General features: G+C 37.7%; 1 protein-coding gene across 3 annotated transcripts in view; it reads right to left on the reverse strand.

Annotated features, from left to right (window-relative positions):
- Positions 1 to 22,899, reverse strand: part of LOC103920908 (C-terminal-binding protein 1) — a 186,391-nt gene that overhangs the window by 21,678 nt on the left and 141,814 nt on the right. For 2 of the 3 annotated variants that reach the window (XM_009328775.1, XM_009328778.1), the window contains exon 2: positions 8,936 to 9,090. In XM_009328775.1, coding sequence (XP_009327050.1) covers positions 8,936 to 9,090 — 155 coding nt within the window. Of the gene's footprint in view, positions 1 to 8,935; positions 9,091 to 12,676; positions 12,894 to 14,385; positions 14,474 to 22,899 lie in introns of those variants that run through there. The other variant, XM_009328776.1, reaches the window with a different exon arrangement.

Below are 22,899 nucleotides of genomic sequence, written 5' to 3' on the forward strand. Positions count from 1 at the left end.
TCATCAGAGTACAATTGCGCTTTTCGGGAAGAAAGGATCCGAGATAAAAGTTGAAACACAGGACATGAGTTGGCTTCCTTCTGTTACCAAATGATTATGCAGCCCATCTGAATAATTTCTATGCCTTCAGAGTTACTTCCAGATGAAGCTACAGCACACTGCTTGTTGAAAGCCTTTTTCATACCCTCTTCAATGAGCTGACATCCTTTTCCAATCACAACTGCTCGGACTGGTCTTTCTGCTGTTCTTCAACCTCAAAACGACTACTCTGCTTTCACAACATGCCATGTCTCCAAGGCTCTTAGAGAACAGATGACGCTGCAGTAGGAGACATTTCTATTTCAAAGAATTTAACAAATCTCAAGTACTGAATACTGAAGGTTGAAATCCTTTTTAAACATCTTCCTATCTATCTTTTTCACCTTATTTCAGCACCAGGCTATTTTAGCCATCATGCCAAACATGGCATGGTCACCATTGCGACACACATGCCTCATTATTTGGGGAAGAACTCTTAGCATCTTTTTTTATTTTTACAAAAAAGCGTAAACACATTGTAACATACTAAGAATAGAATAGGGAGGCCTCCCCTTCTTTGGTCATCTAAAGATACACTACTATATTTTACTATGAGAGACTGATCTCAGAGGTTTGTGGATCAAATCTAGAGTATAGAAACATAACACAGTATGTAAATGCCAAACTACTTCAATGCAGAGACAGAACATATTTATAAATTACATACTGAATATGACTATATCATAACTTTTAAAAAAGACTTCTAGAAAATCATAACCAGAAAGTGCTATATTTCATCTGGTTCTAGAAACTACAGGGTATTGCATTTCTTGGACTTGGGAGTTTGATGTGTCATCTCCAAAAAAGTATGTTCCAGTGTCACCTACAGACTTGAGATATTTTGGTGGAAAACATGTATTTTACCTAAACTGAGTAGGCCTTGCATTATTTGCCTTGCAAAAAGCAGCTGCACATCAGATCTGTAATCAATAGTCTGCCACACGGGAAGGCTGCAGCAGACTTGTAGCTGCTCTCAAAGCCTCACTACAACATTACAACGGGTCCATGTGAAACTAATGCCATTAAAACTAAAAAGAAAAGCCAGCGTGCTCAAGCAGTATTTAGTAGGTCTCCAAAACTCCGCTCGTTTGTGCTGATTTTTACAAGTTCCTGTTTCTCTTTACGAGACTATCAGCTCAATGTTAGGTTCCTATGATCCATGGCACTGTCAGTAACCTACCCATTTCATGATAGGCACTTTATTCAGCCAGAATACCATCTAGTGTAGACCCTAAATATTAATACTTAAGTTTATACTGTACGTAAATACAAACAAGTATAAATATTTTATACAAACATAAACAAAACTTACTTGCAGGCTGCTGAAAACACTCTAAAACCCTATATATCCACACACTGTATAAAGTACCTATATATACACACGTGACACATATGGTAGTGTATTTCTAGTCTTTTTAAAATATACTATTGAAAAATATATACATACAAATACACACACAACTATATAAATAACCTGCATAGCCTATAGTAAACTTCCTTTTAAAAACCTATACTGAAGCCAGTCTTTCAAACACAGGATTTACTGACAATTATATGCAGTTTAATGACAGAAGTCAATTTGAGAATATAGACTCTGAAAACACTTTTACTAAATAAAAGGCTGTAATGAAAAATCTTTAACAGGAGTTCTGTGTGTTAACTTGTATGTTCTATTAATAAGGCTGAATTGTGTTCCATTTCAGTTCAAGTCTATCAGACGCTACGATGGATTGAACATCTATACCAAAGGATCATTATGTCATGCAAGTCACTGACGACAATGCATCAACCCACGCAACTCTGCCTCAAAAAACCTGTTAATAATCACCAGCAATTTTCAAGCCCCAGCGATCCTTAGTAAAACCTGGTACTGGGAAATGAAGGAAAAAGCTCATTGATAACTAACTATATTAGACTCTAATCTGCCTGTAAGACTGATATATGCTGCTTCATGGGCACAGCAGCACTTCCACTCTGCTTTTTAAAGGGTATTAGTTCAGAGGAGACGCTGGCAGCCTGCCCCTTCCTGTAATGCTGAACTTGACCTGTAAAATTGCCACGGGCAAATCTGACAGATGTTGGCAGAAGGGTCATTGAATACAAACACCACTTTTGTATACAGCCTTACTGTGATAGCTGTATGTTAACTACTTTGTTGTGTTGCACCTCATTATACAAGTTTTTAGGGTTTCCTTTTGTTAATTTTTTCGAAGTCTTTCACAAGGAATCTGATCCAAGGGTCATTCAAATACCTTCAGTAAATTTACGGGGTTTTGGGTCAGCTCCAAGGTGACAACTTATTCCCAAGTATACATTACTGTTTAGAACAAGGCGGCTTCATTTCAATCTATACTCTTTGAGAATTTATTTTTGATGGAAAACTAAAATGCTGCAACTGCATCATGAATATAAACAGCACTGATGGTACAAATGCATGATTGTAGCTTCACTGCTAAACAAAGAGGAATCTGAAGCTGGAAAAATTCTTACTTAACCATCGATATAATAGGAACAAATCAAAGATTCAGCTGAACAGCAGCACTGTTCTTGATTTGTTTGTATCAGTTTCAAAACATTTGTTGCATTATGAAAGCTCTTCGGCTCTTCTTCGAAACAGTCTTAGATAAAACTGTAATGACTGAAAATGTTTCTACATTTAATTCCTATGTAAAAGTGTGACTGAAAAATTTCAAGTACTATACTGTTGAATAGGCAGTTCAGCTTTTACATTTTTTTTAACTTGAACTAAAAATATGGAAATGTAGTATCCCTGTGAAGATGATTTTATTTTGTACTTTTATTACAGGTGTCAAGGGATCTGACACATTCTAACTTAACTAAATCACTCGTAAGGCTGGAGCATAGGTTCACCAGACAGACTATTTTCCCACTTACAACAGAATATCCTATTCCCTTTGATGTTCTGGTGAACTGAGTATCTGCATGAAGCAGTAAATCTAGTCAAAAACACACCCATTTTTTTCTTCTAGCTGATTTGAGACAAGATGTAGGAAACCACATAATTACAGAAAAAGAGAATGAGAAAATGTACGCAGCTTCAAACAAACTCTTGACTTCTTTCCAGCCTGTATGTTTTGCTTTAAAGATCATTCCTAATCAGCTGTGCTTCCTGTCTTTTTCATTTGGCTTTGCAAGGATCACTTTATTTTCTCTCTGCTTGGTTGAGATGTCTGTTACCAGATCTTGCATATTATGTTTATGTTTAGCCCTTTGGGACTACACAGTGCACTCCAGGTTACAGAATATACAGCAGAAGTCAGGAAGCCCAAAGAGTAAAGAATTTGAACTCCAAAAATCTTAGGCAACACAAAGACCTCAAGGGTGTGCTTGAGTCTGTGGTGCCTTCAAAGGTACAGAAGTAGAAAGAAGGAGCAATATTGCAGAAATCAGAAGTGCTGGGTAAGCTGCCAAGGAGCCAGGAAAAGCAGTAAACCATGAATGGCATTGAAAGGTAGAGGGACTGGGGAAAAAAAAAGAGGGGGAGAGACAAGAGAGTATGAGACAGTGAAAAAAGCAAGTTGACTTGGAATGAGGATGGAAGCAAGCTAATTACTTTTAAATAATTTTTTTGGATGAGCACCTATATTTTTGGCAGAACAAACCAAAACACCATGTACGTCTGGAAGCAGTCCGAGATGGTTACTGAAAAGACTGGTTTACACATGATTAATTGTAAAATAAAAAACAATTTAAACACAGTGAGTAACTTTTATTGACAGTAATGCACTCTCTATTAAGAAAGAAATTTAACCACCAAAATCTTAAAATAATTTTTACGCTAAATGACAGAAGTTTCCTTACAGGATGCAGTGAACCCAGTTCCCAGTTATCGCATGATATAGTTTGACAAATGTAATGCCCAACTTCACACAGCCATATGCAACATCTACAATAAAACAGAACTTAGGAGTCAAAGCATAAACATATATATTGCAGCCTTTCAGACTGGCTTGAAAACAAGCCACTTTTTCTAGGGGGGGTGGGGGAAATCAGTAAAACCTTCCACACGAGTAATTTCTGAAGAAGCGTAATAAGTGTCCTCTAAATACAAAGTTATTTCAAAACTTTGGGTCACTCTCAGTAAATGTCAGTATTCACTTAAGCACTGGCAGCCTGATTTTCAAAAGGAAGGAAACATATCTTCGCCATCTGACTTGCCTTCCAAAGCAGTGGCACAGGGAATGAATGCTTTGACCTGAGATGAAGCAGAGTTCTAAGACAAGTTATTATATACTTGCGACCTTAAACAAGTTACTTATTTTCACACTTTAATTTCCCCAGCCATAAAAAGAGAATGCCAAATGAACTCTCCGGCATAAGGAAATCGCTGCAGAACTGCAACTCGGGCATTACCCGATTTGGAGAAAACTTGCTTTAATTAGCATACATAGTAAGGTATAATAGTATTTGCTAACATCCTGCTTTTGACCCTGTATACAAATGGCATTCAAATCCTCATTTCTTCTCCTTTCTGTATGTATTAAAATCTCTCAGCCTCCTTGCTTCTCTATGAAAAAAAATCTAGATTGTGCTTTGCTGGCACCTGCCTCACAAACTACTACAATTTCCCCTTTTCCACTCTATTTCCTTTGTTGTCTAGCCATCTTAAAACATAGTATTTTAAACTATCATCCTGCCCCTGAAACCTGCTCATGACCAGCAGAAATCCCTTCTCTGGATTCCAAAATGTTTACTCTTCTAAAGCTAACTCCTCACACCCCTGTGGATCAAGGCTCCACAACTGCACAACCCGAGTTTATACCCACTCTCACTTTCCTCGCCATCCCTTTGTAGTCTTTCACTCCTTTCCTCATCATCCGATTCTCAGTTCATGTCTTTTTTTCATTACATTCATCTACAGCCACCCATCTATGTGTATCAGACAATGTCAATCACCTCTTTCAAACCCCACCCTAAATTTCCCAGTCTTTGGCGTGCCTCTTGCAGCTTCAGACTATCCAAATGTATCTGTACCTGCCACCCTATTCGATTCAGCATCTCTTCTTAAAGACAGGAAATGTATGAAAGAAAAACTAAATTTCACCTTCTGCTTTCAGCAAGTTCTTCGCAACGCTAAACCTTTTCCTGATTTTCAGCCATCTCTTCTTTCACAGTGGGGAACAGCCTTTTGCAAATTAACATCCATTATCAAAATCTGTATTTTAATTAACAGGACACCATCATTTAGTATGGCCAGGAATGTGCATTCGTAAATACAGGAACATTTTAGATACTGCTTTAAATATGCAACTTCTAATTTTAAAACTTTTCCTGAAAACAATTTTATATTTAGTAAAGCACCATTCCCAAATAAGGTATTATACAAGCAGTACTAAAATACAGATACTTCTGTACTATAACTCTAAAGATGTGTGGAAAATAGCCATTTTTCACTGCAGATGAACAGTGGAAGTAAAAAGTGAATACTTTTCACATGGAAGCGAACAGTGCTCAACACTTCGTAAAACTAATCTCTTAGTCTACATTACGGTAATACAACAATATGATAATGAATTAAGGCTTGTGATTTTTGTTGCCGAAATTTATTACCTGGCAGAACAGTGGTACTTTGCAAACCCAAATATTTTAGGATTACATTACCCTTCGGACTAGTGAAAATTTGTATTATGGTAATGCACTGATTGCTAGTGAAAATACATTTTCCAGATATCTTACTGAGCTCACTGGGAACGAATTCTTTTGGTATAATAAAAAGCAAAGGATGCAAGCTTTAGTACATCCACTAAATACAAACACTCTTGTGAAGATCAACAATAGATTACCTGTGTTACTCATTAAGCTTCAATTATTGTAGCTTTTCCAAAGCTACAATTTGAGATACACACACTGACTCTCGGTCTCAAGATGTGAAAAGTTAACTTGCTACACCCCACTGATAACAGAAAATAGAGTGTTTCTAAGGCGAGGCATTCGTGTCACACAGGAATTCCCCAATCTCTATGCATCAGAAGTAACTGATGTTGATGTCAGTAAGCAAAGCAGAGGACTATCCAGGTGGTGCAGTTGCCAATATTACAGTGTTCACCTGAAGACTGCTATTATCTACTAAAAAAGTGGAACAGCATTTATATTACTTATTCTCCACGTGTTATTTAGTCCTTGTAAATGGGAACCAGCTATTTCACATATTAAACTTCTGACAATGGTGTGAGATAGGAAAACAGTAAGATTAAAACAACTTTTAAACATGACTAAGAAGACGACATAAATAAAGCATTATATCACATTTTAATTATCAATATATAAAAAGATAAAAGAGAATTGAGAGAAAAAAGCTTGTGTTGAATATTTCTCTAAATGAAAAAAAAATAAAGTATCATACTTATATTATTATTGTCTTTGACCCTTACAAAGGAAAGCTTTTGGTTTGTGGTTTTTTTAAAAAAAAAAACCTATCCATTTCTATACATCTCCAATTACCAATGAAGACAAGTTTTCACTTCTTTGCATTTGTTCTCTAGTTAGTTACTTTTAGGTCCTCATTCACCGCCACAACATTGAGTAGCCTTAGTTGTATGCACAGCAAAAACACACTGATCTTTTTCAACAGGTGTTAAAGAGAAGGTCGAAATTTGCGTTAGGTTTTGGTAAAACCTTACTGTTTCAAAACGGAATGTCACATCAAAATATAAGTTCAAGTTTTGAGTTTATGCTGTCCCACTGACCATCCACTGTAAAGATGGTCTTCTATACGACAGTGTAAATCTATTTTAAAAAAGGCACGAGATCAGAACTATAATATTGCCAACTCTGAATCTAGCTTATAATTCAAGAATAATCTAAAAAGAACAGTTTTGACTATCCTGTGAGAAACAACTAATGAACTGAAAAAAAGGGTGTTTGGAATGCAGATTATTTCCTAGTAGGAACAATTTTTTTTTTTTTTTTTCATTTTCCTACTCACGTTAGACTTTTATTGTACCTAAAACGCAGCTGAACAAAACAAAGTAGTGACGTTAAGCCAGTACTGATGTGGCAGAAAACAACCTTAAACATCATTCTTGACTACTGTTCTGACAACAGCTTATTCCCGTGTGGGGAGCGGGGCAGAAGGGTAAGACAGGAAGTCTGAAAGTCTGCAGAGATATCCACCAAGGAACTACATAGAGGGCTTCAGGAGAGGGGAGTCATCTCTTGTGTTTGCCTGAACCGTGAGAATCGGCAGCTCTAGTTTGCCGTGTTGATACAGCATACAACTCTTTAGTCTTCTCTATTGTTTAAAAAAGAAAAAAAACACAAGGGGAAAGACACCCCTACCACTTACAAGTTTGGAAAGTTTTAACAATGAAAATGTTTTTTTCAGAATAAAAATATTTTTCTTAAGAAATAACAAGCTGAATAGTTGGTTGATGGGTTCTCACCAGGAAGATGCTGACATGAAATGGACTACAGAAAATGAGATTTATTCACCTGATAACAGAAGGAAAGTTAGCATTTGTATTATCTTCAAGTAGCTGGCTTTGTAAGAAAGTCATCAAAGAAAAGATTAAATCTTTCATCATATACAGAGATTTTAAAATGTTTAACAGTGCTATATATTACAAGAACATGAAAAGTAAATAAACAATTAAACCAGTTATGAATTCAAAATAGTGAAAAGCTTCTGAAAACCTGTCACAAACCCAAGGGCTGCTATAATTAGTGTAGGACAAGTCTAACAAGGTATCTGCAGAGAAACAAGAATACTAGTGCAATTCAGTTCAGCTGACAACTCCTTAACACCCGAATCACACTCAGCAGTATACAGTACCACACGCACAAAAGTGGATACAGACACTTACCTAACAGGCCTTAAAGTTAATACTTGGATCTGCACTTGTCTATCATTGATCTTTGCTGGAGAAGAAGAAAATAAACTCCCTTGGAAGGGACCTCTGATTGCCCTCCTCTGCTGTCATATTTATTACATTTTTTACCTCCATAGAAGCTGTTTTCATCCTTTATTAGGTGAAGGAATACTTGGTATTTGAGGCTTTCTCTGCTAGCCCACAATTTCACCAAAATTAATTCTACCTCCACATAAATATGGATGTGAAAAGGTTCTCTTGCTGTCTAGAGAGCAGCGAGGATTTGGGGTAGACATGAGGCCTTCATGCTGAAAGAAGTCTCTGAAAAGAAAACGTAGGTATATGGGCCAGCTGGCTCCCTTGGCTATCATCACAAAAAATGGGTATCCCTCCAAGAAAATGAGAAAACCTTTGACAACATTAAGAACCACTTTTACAGCTCCCAAATCACCAGGAAGGGTGCAAACTTCTGGAGTAACATACAGTTAGAGTACTTTTTAAAATTCATTTTCTAAATAAATTTTGGGTTAGCATTTGTTTTGAAACTCTTCTGCAGAGTCAATGCTCAGTGCACAAGGCCTCCTAACCCGATTTGCACAATTCCTTGACTAAACAGAGAAGTTTGAAAGTTCCTCACGCGGCCGACCCAATACTGAGATTTGGCTTTCCAGCTGAAGGCTGAGCAACAGCGTTTCCAAGAAGCATTTCAAAACATCACGTAATAATATAATTTTCCCATAGGTAACTCCCTCCATGAATCTAATTCAGTAGGTAAGCACATGGACAACATCCAGCCGAAGATACACTGCACGAAAGATACTTCAACACAGACATTTTCATCTTCGTTTCATCATCATGTTTCATCACTTATTGGAAACGACCAGTAACTCACTCACTAAGGTAATCAACCATTAACTAAAATGCAATAGCTAAACACGTTGTTATAGCTAACACAACACTGCATCTGTTCCTAATCATGAAAATACTTGCATTTTCTAACACACTTTAATTATATCTCCAAATATTACCTTTTCGTGAATTTCTTGTGTAGACTGAGCGTCACAAAATGCCACTGTGGCTACATCCTTCAGAATAGGCATTTCTACTGTACAATCCCTGCCATCCAGCAACGCTACCAAAGGGCGCGGGTGCATGGGCCCATTCATGATCGGAGGTCGAATGCCTATGAAGAAACAAAGACGACTTGTTATTCAAGCCATGCAAATGTAGTAAACAAAATAGGTTATAGCTAGAATGTTTATTCTGATGGCAGAAAAAGATTTCAAAGACTGAAGCTAGTAAAACAGGAACAAGTTTACAGTCAGCAATCAACCAAACACAGAAGACCTAAGAAAAAACATGCCATGGAGGCTCAGGAGGCTGAACAATCGAAGATGGATAAAACCACTACGGGAATAGTGTATTTGTTTTTTAAAGCAACATCCTTACTGCACTATTAAGAAGCGTCTGTGCAATCTATCCAAGGTTTGTTTTGATTGGATTCCACACCTTTGTGAGCTCTATACAGAGTGAGAAATATCTTGTCCAGGCTTGTAAGAGTATAGCTTATCGAATATCATAAGCAACTCAGTGAGGATTTGAGTATTCAATTTACATCAATTTACATGATGATCTGCTGAGACTAAAATTTAACTAAAAAAACCTACAACAGCAAAATACTGAATTTACTGAATCCAACATCCAAGTGTACAGGCTAATTGCTGATCTATGCAGGTCTGCTTAGACTTAAAAGTTTTACAAAACAATTCTGTATAGCTTAGTCAAACAAACACATCATACTTAATCCACCATTGAAAACTCTTACAAAATATGAACAAAATGTCCCTCCCTAAATCAACATCATGCTTGGAACATCGTAGAATGACAAAGAAATACATGTTAAATATCTGGGGGAAGGAAAAATCAATTGAATGTGCAGACTTCATTTATATCCTCTTCATGGAGTCTTAAAATGAAAAGTAATCCTCATAAGATATTTAGAGAGCATCTTTTTAACAGTATAGATGCTATAAATATACAAAAGTACTCAAGGGAAGAATATTAAGCCATTACATTTACACAAAAGTAGTTAAGCGTGGGTGGGAAAAAAGGGACTTCCTGAAGAGATAAGGAAAAGCAAAACCAAGAATTAAGTACATGATTTTTTCCCTCTTTTAATATAAGTAGTTTTAAACACTGCAAAGTGAAGCAGGCTAGATATTTCTTGTATGCAAATTTCAACATATTTTTGTTGGAGTGTGAATGTAAAAACATTGCTTATTGCTTGATAATACAAGTTAGTCCAACATTAATGCAAAAGACTGCGGTTCCCCAGCTACCTTCTACAAGAAATCCCTGCATCTTATGTCCCAGCCTGTGTCAAAAAGCAAGCCCTGAAAGACTGTCATCTGCATTTCAAATGGATGGAAAATCAGTAGAATCCCAGCTGTACAAGATACCTGGTGAAGAAAAACAACTGCTGGGAAAAAGGATTTTCACAAGTCAACAGAAGCAGTGTATTACTTCCCCACTGGGACCAAGCTCAGGTCTGGGGCTGAAGGAGTACAGCTGAGGAGACCGTTACCCTCAGTCTCAACTGTCCAGCCCGCACCCGTAAATTTCGTGTCCACCCGTAACCGAGTCAGGATGCCAGACCAGCCCTACTACAATCTGCCATTCAAGTTCTTTACCTATTCAAACAGGTTTTATACTTGAAGATGACTGAACAAGGGTCACTGGAACTTCTCCTATATGCACACAGTTTCAACTAGCACCCTACCTGCAAAACTTCTAGAAATTGCAGCTGGCTTTAATTTAAATGTTACTGCACAACACTTTAAATTGCTTACTCAGCAGCAAACAGCAAAAAGATCTTTCAGAATCAAGGCAGGAGGACAACAGTTCCTCACCAAGCCTTCTGCATTTGGTCACTAAGGTACATATGGTTCTTTTCCGTTCTAGTCCCAGCATCTCCCAACAACTGATTATGCCAATGAACTGCAGTACTGTCACCGCAGCAGACAGGAATTCAGATGTGAAAATTACTCACCAGCAAAGTACAACACCCATCAAAACTATTCTCTGTTGTAAATCCATCAATTCCTAACCTCTACTGCAACAGACATGCTTAGAAATAATGCACAGATTCTTTCAGTAAAGTAGTGTTTCATATCCAGCCACCAAAATTAAATGGAAACCTTTTTAATACCTTTTTTAAAAATTGTGCATCTTGCTAACTTACTGTTGTTACTTGTTTGAACCAGAAATGGCCACATAACCTTCATACAGTCATTTTTAGCAAATGAACCACACACTAATGATGCGGTACAGGACACAAACACTACAACCTAAATGCTCCATAGTTATCCAGACGATAATTACTATCCTTTAATGGGAACTTAATTATAAAACTCCACATTAAATATACTTAGAAACACCCTAAAATAAAGCATGTTATAGACTTGTTCATGTTTCTTTCAAAACAGTATATGTAATGGCATTAATAAAATGCAGTTATGTTTTGAAAAAATATAAAAATGACATTGCAAGTCCTATTCCTATTGAATATAATAACTGTGCTCATTTTACAACTGAAATGTTATGGTCGTTGTCTTAATTGTCAGTCCAGCAAAGCCAGGATTTCAATGACAAGTTTGAATCCTAGCTAAAATAAAATTAAAAAAAGAAAACAGAACTTTGATACTAAAGTTGTTGAAGATGAATGAGGAAAAATGTGGCACAGATGATTCCCTTAGAGCTACAACTAAAGCACCTCTGTCAACAGAAGAGCGCATACAGTCCAAACAGATAACAGAGGATGAGATTAAAAGCTGTCACTTTTAAGTATCACTTTTCTGACTAGAGCTATCTCAGAAAATAGTGAAATACAGTACCACAAAACACAACCCTTTAAAATAATGATTTCTTTAAAATACATAAAGGTGTGGTCTGGTTTTCCCCTCATGCCAGTATATCTATCGATTTCAACCAAGTTACTTGTGTCTGTCTAAGTGGCGTGCCAGAACAAGCTCCAAAGCATAGAAATGAAAGTCAGAAAAACAACTAGAAAGATAAAGCCTGAGATTCTCTCAGGGAGGTTTTGTTAAGAGTCCCCAGAACTCAAATGCATCCAGTGACCTTGACCACGAAAACCCTACAAACCTTTGCTTGCCAAAATCCTTTCTGAACTTCAGCATAGACTTCCTGTTGCACAATCTTTCTGCCTAAATACCGTATCACTGAATCGCAGACAATAACTCAACACTTAAGTAAACTTACAGTAACTTAATCACAGTGGCAGTCACTATTTAAAGTTTACATTTGGAAAGACACAGTTTCACTATGAATCAGAACGCTTTGAACAAAAAACTACTCCTTCCACCATTTAGATACGTTCTGCCTGTTTCTTATCTAGAAATGTCGTACTGCACCATGTGTTTGGCTTTGCAGCAGACCCTTGGAGTGGCAGGATAAAGCAATGTGTATTTAAGAGCAGTATTTTCCATGCCTGCATTAACAGTAAATCATGCAACTCGGTGCCAGAGAGGAATAACTGTAAACCGGTCAAAAGCGACATTCAACACCACAAATGTGAAACTAATTTAAAAAATATAATTTCACTTAGCTGGCTTATTTAAGAATATGGTATAGCATTTCACATAACACAGATAACAAAAATTATACCATCCACCCCCACATCCTAGAACCTTTGTTATGGGAAAACAATCTCAGTTTATCCTAACTTGAGACTTTCAGGAACCCCTACCAACCTGACATTTCTTAATCTGAGCTTGATTTCCAGGGTCATGAATTCGATTTCTCAATGCTTTACAATCTTCAGTATTCTGAGGCAAAATAGCAGCCTGTCATTCCATCCTCATTTCCATGTCTTTAATTTTTCTTGCAGCCTCCTGTAATCTTGAACCAAAGCTTTTAAACTTCTTATCCACTGCAACCTCTGTAGCCTGGATGGTGTTCAAATTTTTACTAAAAATTAAACACAAACAATACATTAAAACAACATTAAGGGTCTGACTTGTGCTCACAGAAGCCAGGAAACTCGAAGTTAAAGCTTCTCACTGCATCTGTACCCTTCCCCCTTCCGCTGCTGGCTTTCCACCACACCTGCTGTGCTGCCACCGGCCATTAACATACCAGGGAAACCAGCGGGCTGTTAAGACACACACGGCACCTTGCGCAGGACAGCAGGTGTATTGTAAACAGACGTACCTGGAACAGTCGGGGCACCACTCATGCGGCAAACGTTTTGCCTAGGTGAGCAGGGACCTGAGGATAGCGTGCGATCTCCGGTACCACCCGTGCTGGAGAGCCAAGCGCTCCAGCGAGTACTGGAGATGGAGTGAGAAGCCTTAACTCTGAACTTGCTGGTTTTGTTGGGTGTAAGTCAGGCCCTTAAGGTTATCTAAATGTATTTAAGGAAAAGAAAAAAGTTTCCCGTGACAGCTCTAATCCAGCTATTAGTTTGGGGTTTTTTTTTCCTCCAATATGGAAATAATCTGGTGGTGAAGCTCTTGCCCCAGTAACAGCTACCGTGCCAGCGACTGCTGGAATTTTTCTAAAATAGTACCAGGTAGAATGTGCACACACAGACAGAGCAGTTGTCCATATGGAGCAGCTATTCACCATGCGGCTAACAGAAGAGTGCTTTTTCAGAGCTGCCATTTGGACTAGCTGCTCTTAGAAGAAAAAAAAAAAAGTATCAAAACCTTATTCTAGTCCAGCTTCTATGGAAAAAATCTTGGAAATTGAAAAAGCAGTTTTCAGCTTCAGAACCTGACAGGAGGCCAGCCCCATGCACAAGCATTTCAAGTGATTGTGGCGCTCCCGCAAACCAGAGGATTAATGAACTTATACCCAGCTTCGTAACCAAAACTGGAGAGGACGGCTCATGAATTATTACCTCCATACCTCTGGCAGCATGGGGACTTACAAATTAATCAGACCAACCTTAGCACAAGATGTATTTTTTTTTTAAACTTGAAAGGAAAAAAAGAACTACCTAAGTGGGCTAGTTTCCTCCCCCCTCCCAAATTCTACCTGCACCTCCTGTCACTCCTGAAACAAAGGTGCACCTTTGTGTATCACGCTCCAAGGGGGAGAGTTGAAGCCCATACCATTTGACATGCAACTGGAGGATAAGAAAGCTCTAGGCTGTTATAATTTATTTTAAACCTTTTGTAAAACAACCTTTTATGTTACAAACTGCCAGTAACTGAGGTGATCCCATTGCACAAATAATAGAGATCTCAAAGTAGGCTGTCACCGTTTGCTGACATTAGAAAACATACCAAAATGAACAAGGTAAGCTATTAAGATTAACAATGATTAACAATGTCATTTTCACATTTTTCTGCCACTGATTAATATAACATCATTAGGATCAGGAATGTCTCAAATAAGGCATACATGTCAAAAGTAAAGGACATTGTCAGGTTTGTAGGCCCAAAATTTGACCTACCTTTCATTTTCTTAAATCTGTTTGCAAAGTCCATGTAATTCTTTAAATGTGTTTTTCTTTTTTCAAAACAAATGCTTCAATTCTTTTTTCTGAAAAATACATCAATGCCAAAAAGCACAACACTTATCAGTAACCCTATAATGACAAACCAATATGCACATGAAATGGAGGACAGCAGCCTGGCAAAGGAGAGTTTTCATTTTCACATTTCTGGGGATTCTTACAAGTGCAAAGATTAAATGAGTAGGAAAAGTCCCTTGACAATGTCCTTTTAAAAGAATTTGTCCTACAAATCTTCCCTTATGCGCTGTAAAACATCAAAGTGATTTAAGTTTTTAACAAAATGAGAACTACTGAAAAGTCTAATCAATATTTACGAAAATAAGACCCAAAAATAACAGGTTGGACATTCAGCTAATTTACAATCTTGCACATGTAACATGAGACTAATCCCCTGTGGCATTTACCTTTATTTTATATTCTTATTTAGGCTGTAAATTTGGTCAGAGCTGTCACTTATTTACCATAAGCCCTCAAAAAAATTTACATTTTTTTAAAAATAAATGCTAATATTAATTCAAGTAAAGAACGAGTTGTCAAAACAAACAAAAAATATCCCACTCGTACCATGAGCACAGAAGCTGTTATGAATTAGATTTGCCAATATGCACTATTAAAATTCCTAGAAACGCCATACTTTAAAAACATATTTTAAGGTTCCTGACACATCATGAATTTTTAAATTTCAGACTTTGTTTTGGTAGTCTCATTGTCTTGTGCACCGTGACCTCAAGTGACGTTTAGATTCAAGGTAGAGCAAAACTCTAAAAGCAGTCAAGTAGAAATAAACTTTAAAGTACAATGCAGGTACACGGATCAGTAAAATGGATGCAAGAAAAAAAAGAGCACTTACTAGCCTTCAGTATTTTGATATTCAGCATATTTAGATGCTGAATATGCAAAACAAAAATCTCCTGATTCCATCAGAATCAGAGCCAACACCTTTTGTCACCGCCTTCAGTATGAGCAGGATGCAATTTCCCATGATTTGGGATGTGGGGCTCGGGGGTGGGGGGGCAGGGCGGCAGAGGGGAGAATATTATTAAATAAAGAACACCAACAAGGGGTATGTACAAAAAGCTGACAGCTACCCTCGGAAGCCTGAATTACTTGGCAGATTAAATTTAATTTCGTTCTTTTCTTTTCTCACTTAATGTTTCTAACCGCGCTTCCTAAGATTTTAGGAACCTGCTATAAGTCTTATTGAAATTAATAGGAACAATCCCAAATTGATTTTCAAAGGAGTAAGATCTGGACTTCATGATACACAGACAAGAGAAAACTAAGCATAGGCTTCACTTAAAGCATATGTGTAGTCTTTACTGAAGTCTACAGGGCTCAGAGGTTAATGCTAAGCATGCTGAAACTTTACTGGAAGAGCATAGCTGATGAATACTATTGCACTCTACGCTTTTTATTTACCCAAACTCAGTAAAAACAAGTCATCTTCCTTCTTTTCTTTTTAATTTGCAAGAGACCAAGAAAAATAAAAGTGGTTTCCGGCGCTGTGCTGACCCAATGATGTGCAGAGCCGACACACCCACTTATATCCTCTTGCTAATTGCGAATATTGAAATACACCCAGCCGCTCTCCAGGACATTTGCAGCTCATTCCCATACACAAAACATATAACCAACACCACTAGCATGTAATTACCACCCCGGTCCATAGACTTCCATGGTACGCAGATTTATGTACCCATCACATGTTTTACCACCTGTGAGAAGTGAGCGTGGGTATCCAAGCAATTGCTACAGCATACAACACAAAGGCCTCAACACAGAGTATTCCGAGACAACTATCTTACTTGATTTTCCCTTTTAGTACAATCGAAACAAAATAAGCCAATGATTTCTATGTAGAAAATCCCACACTTCCCTGCCATTACTGGAACCTGAGAGTCAAGATTCCGCATTACTTCTCCATATTCACATAGCAAATAAACTTGCCATTCTCAGATATTAGTCTGGTAACTGCGAGAAAATGGGTTTCTGTTGTGTTTTTAAATAATGATCCCCAACCAGGCTTTTTTAAACATTTAGTAATTCTGCTGTTATTTGTCTAACATCTGTCAGTATGCACACAAAATCCTAAATGCCTGTCAGGGTACAAAAAACAAAGGTCCCACAAGGCACATCTTGAAAGCCTATAATCAGAAATAAAGTTCTTTTAAGGGGAAATAGAATCATCTGGCAACATTTTCTATTACTACACGTATACTTCAAACAACCATGTGAAAACTAGAAGTATTTCACATCTGTCAAAAAATTACTCAAATTACATATTGGGAGCATGCTGTAACGATATGCCTAATCTTAACTGATACTTTTCAAAATAAGACTGACATTAAATAGGTGTGATTCATATTGTTTTCAAACGAGCAAGCGGTAATAGCACAATGCGTTACTATAAAATGTTTTAATTGTCTATCGTGGTTTAAAAAGCAAACCTAATGACAATATTCAGTAACAACTATATCAAGTACTAAAACGAGAAAGCCTAAGTATCAGCAATAAAACATATACGAAACCCAACATTGCAGAAACGCTGTTTTCAAGCAACATACATGAAAGCAAACCCCAGAGAAAGGCAAAACATTTTAAAGGACTGAGCTTTCCCTGCATATGCAGCTTTTCAGTGCCTGTCCACAGTAAATGCTTCACATTTCAAGTATTTTTAGCTTTATTAAGTAAAGGAAGGAGGGGGGAGAGAAAATAAATAAATAAATAGGCAATGGTGGAGCTGCCCGAGCTGAGTACACTCCCATTAACCCCAGCTTCAGAGAAATTCTGGCTAAGGCTGCCAATTTTTGTTAATTATCCCGCAAGTTGTATGGTGACTGTGAAATGCCCCTGCCCACACACACTGTGGCGAAAGCCACAAACTACTTAATAACTAACAGGAATCACTGCAGTGAAGATGAGGACAGTACCTACAAATTAAGAATCAAAGAACTTGAGAATTATGACACTCCAGCAGCCATGTTTGCCCATAATGAACTATGGACATCGATTTCCAAGTTACTGATGGGGCAGTATCTCTGAAATACAGAACTGAATGGATGACTTAAGCCTGCATCAAAGACGTTCCCACAAGGCACCATATGTTGGGTGTGTATCACGGTATATACCCACTGTCGTCTTCTCCCAGGACAGCGACTATGGAGTAGGCCGATAATGGCAACCGGGGTAGAACCCACCTTCAGGTGCACCCAAACTCTACTTTAAAATACAACCGAGCTTATATTTCAGCCCATAAACTTTATAGGTTGGTGGGTGCGACTTTAAAAGAAAAAAAAAAAAGGCCAGAAAACTCCTGCTGACAGGAACTGGAAAAACAATCTGCTTCAACAATTGTAATAGGAGCAGAATGATTAACTCCCCGATCCATTCCAGTAACAATACAGACCATGCCAAGACTTACTAAAACACTTTCCACGGAAGAAGCAGTCCTGGAGATTTTGAGGACAATACTTCGGATACAGAACACAAGCCTAGAAGGGGTTGGCAAAACAGGGCTGCGCTGCCTTATGAAGTAAAATACATCAGTGGCCCCTTACCCTCACTCTTTGACCCACGTATTCAATATAAAGAAGCATGCAAGCGTTGCTTTTTCTTTTTTAAATCACATTATCAGAACTGGCATCTTGGCTGTGATTTTGATAAAAGCTGAACAGCCAGACAATGTTAATTTAAAATGTAATACACTCAAGGAAAGACTCTTGATTTGCCTGTAAAATATTATGTATTTGAACTATGATGGAAAAAAGAAGAAAACAGTCTCTCCTCCGAAAATGTTTCTCCTACAGCAAGTTATTTTATTCCAGCAGGTTTGGGGGTTTTTTGTTTTGTTTTAAGCCACCGCCTGAGCTGTAAGTAAGCTTTGGGAAAAAAAAATCCCACTTTTTAGCATTCTTAATACAACCGCTTTCAGAGTATTAATTTCACATTATGTTTTAAAGACACTGCCAAGGATTTATTACAGAATATAATTTCTGAATGTAGCCTGTCCTAATGGCTACTCTCTGTGCTTCTTTTCTCATATTTTAGATGTACAGAATACTGTCTCAAAGCAAGAAACCCAATAACCCCAGCGGAGCCAACATCAAAGGCTTCCTTTATTCTGATCCCAAACACTGAAAGCAATTTCTCTAACAGCACACCTGTACTTTGACCAAGAACGTTAAACTATTACCTGGGGCACTCCTTATTTTCCTTATCAAAAAGTCTGAAGATAAGCAAGTGTAGAGCCTTGGATAATCGAATTAGTTTCACAAGGTTTCTTTTTTTTTTTTTCTTTTTTTTTTTAAGTCAGCAGACTCAAATGACACTAAAAATAACAATACGGAAGTATTTTACATATTGAACACTGACCTCTCCATTTTCTTTGTAACTTAACTTTTTTTTTTATTTTGGGAAAGCATCTAATGTGATTCACCATCCTCTCAGCTGAACATAACGGTGCTATACGTGTCAGCAATCCTAATAGTGGAAAAGAAAAAAAAATACTATGACTCTTGTTTAGGGATGGGAAGAAGGGAGGAGAGCGAGAAACTTCCTCTAAGATATACAGCTAAAACACTTTTTAAAAAACAAATAAATACGTATATAGCCCAGACTTTTAAGACCAGCGTAATTAGAAAGGGACAATTCAACACAGTATTAAGGCTTCTGGTAAACGAGGATAATAAACTCCCTCTTGAGTTACACTCCATTATGTTCTGCTGAAAACCAAAGCAACTCTGACAAACACTGGACCAGTGCAAAGGGCTCCTTAAAGCTCTTTTTTCTCTCTCCCTTTTCGGTTCCTCCCACAGCCACTGACCTCTGCTGCTCTCTGTCAATATTAAGAAAATGGTTGATGATGATTACAAACTGGACAACAGTTTTGTTGTAAAAATGAGAAAATGAGAAAGTCTGGAGCACACTGAAATCAAAGTCCTGCACCTCCCATCCAGGGTCCTCTGCAGCCAAACCAAGCTTGAATAAATAGGGTTTTCTGAAAAGATGTTCATTTTGAAGGTAAGCAAACAGGATGTATAAAAATGACAAGCTCACTGAGAACGGGCCAGTAACAACAGTCAAAGTGCCAAATAAAACAGGCAGTTTAAGGCAAAAGCTGGGTTTATATTATCATGTTACATTTAATCATAATATAATAAAAGCATATGATGTAAGAGAGCTGTTCTACTGAGCTTTTCTTCAAGTAGAGTTTTGAGTTTCAATTACAAAGGCTCTGGGTCCCAATATCACAGTTAAAGCTGTACTGAAAAACACAGTTAAAATCGGGAGTTATTCCCATGACTTGATGAGAGAAGCAAAATATTTCTTCCCACACATACCACATACTAAAGGGGTTTAGAGAAGGTTTTTGAACGCTTTAAGTTGTTTCCACTGAACTGGTGAAAAGTCAGAAGTGTTTAAAAATGACCCATATTTGCATTTTTTCACTAGGCTTTATGTTTATTTTAGTCTCTGTAGTTTAACCATTTTCAACTTGAAAAGGGTCGATTCACATGCATAAAAATGCTTTGTCTGCAGATAAAGGCTTCAAATTATGATTTTTTCAGGGCACAAATCATGTTCTATCTCTGCAAATTGCATAAAACATTTATCGGTGCTAAAAGCATCAGTTGCAAGAAAGTATTATAAGAGGAATTATTGACTCCATTATTAAGAGTTACAACATCTTAAGGCAAAGGGCTACCCCTTCATTCTTCACGATTTCTTAACAGGTTCTCTCTCCAACTGTATATTGTCGGTTTGATCGAGCACAGTATTTTGGAAAATGAATTCACTATTACACTTCTCAGCAAATGAAGTTAAGATGTCAGTTTGTAGGTTTATTCTAGCCTTTTCCATGTATGCTTTATCTTAAAAAAAAAAAATAAACTTGTTACAGCTCCTGTGTCCCCCAATCTGCAGGCAGAGACATTTACAAAATCTGCCCACGGCACATATGTGCGTCACACAAATGTCATCTCCCCCTCTCGCAGTGACAGCCTCAAGACTTCTGCAGCGTTACGGTTTGTGAAAAACGGACAGTTACAAAAAACGGACCCCAGCAACTTCCTTTCAAAACAAAATACAGATTGACAACAGATTGAGAAGCAACTCGAATGGAAACCAGACCAATGTATTAGATGCAATAAAGAATTTCCAAAATAAGAAGCCTTACTCTGTTTTTTCTACATTTTCTGAAACTAGAAACAGGAGGGATGTCAGTAGCAGGATAAACAGCAGCGTGCTGAAAGGCTTGCAGGAGCATTATATTTCTAAAAGCAGACAGTCACAGGAAACACTCAAGTGACTTGGAATTTTATCATCCAAAGATAATCAAAGGGTGACCGACTTCATGCAAGTAAACTCAAAGCGTATCTTGAAACTCATTCTGTTGTTCAGAAAATGAACACGGCATAGAGAAAGATACTGGAGAGCAAGTCCAACTGCTTCCTGCTGGCTGTAATTTCTGAAAAAAATGGGAGGGAATGACAGCTTGGTGCTTGCCCAGTGCAAAACAGCTATCGGATAACTCCTAGAAACCAAGAACGCATTAGGACTGTTTTCCAGAATGTCATGGGAAAACGTGAAGCTAATCCTTGCTCTCGACATTGAGAAACAACAACAGAGCAACAGGTCTTCCTAACACATTATTTTCCCTATTTTCTGGATGTAAAGCAAACCAAATTAGTGCAGGTGTATCACCGCAAAAGTAAAAAACCAGAAGTTATTACTTCTGCTCTCTAACTTTGGTTACTACCACTCTCTTTTTGCTTATTGGGTACTTCAATAGCACAACTGTTATTTCAGAGGAAATTGTAGCTCTTACAGTATTTTCTTCAGATCAATCTTTTCATTCTTTCTGCCCCTCCTGGGTCAGGACTGTCATCCCAGTTACAAAAGGAAGAGTAGAAACGAGTGCTGAGAATAGCAGATGAAATCTGGAAAACAACTCTCTGTAGTGAAAATTCCACATCCACTAGTAGCCCAGATGAGGGTCATTTATTAGGTCTACAGTGTAAACCAGATAAAATAAGGTACGTACAAACAGTGAATAAGCCGGTCAAAGAGCTAAATGCTTTAAGAAGGCAACTCCACCTGTATGTTCTCATATTTTCAAAAAAATAATGAATTAGCATTATTTCTTACAAAGTTTACACCACCACAATACATTGCAAAATGTGACCCTCGGAGGCTTTTCTGAGCTGCGACTCAAAGTCAAGAATACTGATAGCGTCCAGCCTTGCCACCAGTATTTTCATCAGAAATCTGCTTTCCAAGTTTTGAATGCTAGTGACTATAAAGTTACCTTGCAGCAAGTTGCAACGTATCAACTTAACAAAATACCATTAAGACACTTTCTACCGCATTATTACCTTGCGGACAACTTTGTTGTTTTCTAACTTCATACAATGCCTACCACAACCTCACAGCAGCCAAATGACTTGCAAAATTAATGGTGTTACTGAAAACTACACAACTAATAAAAGTTTTAGTCATTTCTTCCTTTAAGGATATAAACTTCTTCTAGCAACACTTTGACACCTGTCTATGTTTTGATACATTTCTTTTCATGCTTATTTTATAGGTACTTTCCAAAAAGCTTACATAAAATACTCTACTTAAGCAGGACTATATATTCCTTAAAGCACGTTAACTACTTCATATAAAGATAATTACACTTTTATGTCAAAAATATTTAAAGGACAACACAATCAGCAGCTTAATTCTCTGGGAGGTCTGGCAAGCACCCACAGCAGAATATGGGAGAGCTTCCCAACAGAAGGGAAGCCTTTGATTTCAGTGAGTTTTGTATCCAACCTGTGGATAAATGAATTCAAGAAAGATGTTCTCTTCCAACACTGTGGGAGAGCAGGGATCATGTGACAGCAAGTACACTTAACTTACTCACTTTGTCCTGAATTTTGGGGGCCACCTTATCACAAAAAAATACAACACAACTGCCACGTGCTGCGTGAACTTATGTTAACCACCAGCCAGAACTAACAAGTTGCGAGTGCTGCAGGTCACCAACCACAGACAACAATCCGGTTAAAGAATTAAAAATATGTAGAAAGAGGCTATACTGATTACTGAAAATTTAGTTCCAAAGAAAACATGAAAGAAGAGATCAATCTAAGCCAGAAAAGTTACAATTCAGTACGGGGATTAAGTTGATTATAGTGGGTTTTTTTCCCCTCAATGTAGTTCTCACCACTGCCCTTCCTGGACCAGGAGTGCCATTAGGCACTTCAGGGAAGGATGGGGAGGAAAAAAAAGAAGTAGTTTACAACAGCCACAGAAGTGCAGCTTGTCTCCAGTTACTCTGACAAGTAAACTGAGATAATAAAAGGGTGGCACCCATTTATTCTTCAGTCTTCTCTGCTAACAGACCCATTTGTTTATGAGAGAATGGAAGGGAAGGGGGGGGGGGGGGGGGGGGGGGGGGAGGGT

Source organism: Pygoscelis adeliae, unplaced genomic scaffold (genome assembly GCF_000699105.1).
Source record: "Pygoscelis adeliae isolate BGI_AS28 unplaced genomic scaffold, ASM69910v1 Scaffold66, whole genome shotgun sequence".
NCBI lineage: Eukaryota > Metazoa > Chordata > Aves > Sphenisciformes > Spheniscidae > Pygoscelis > Pygoscelis adeliae.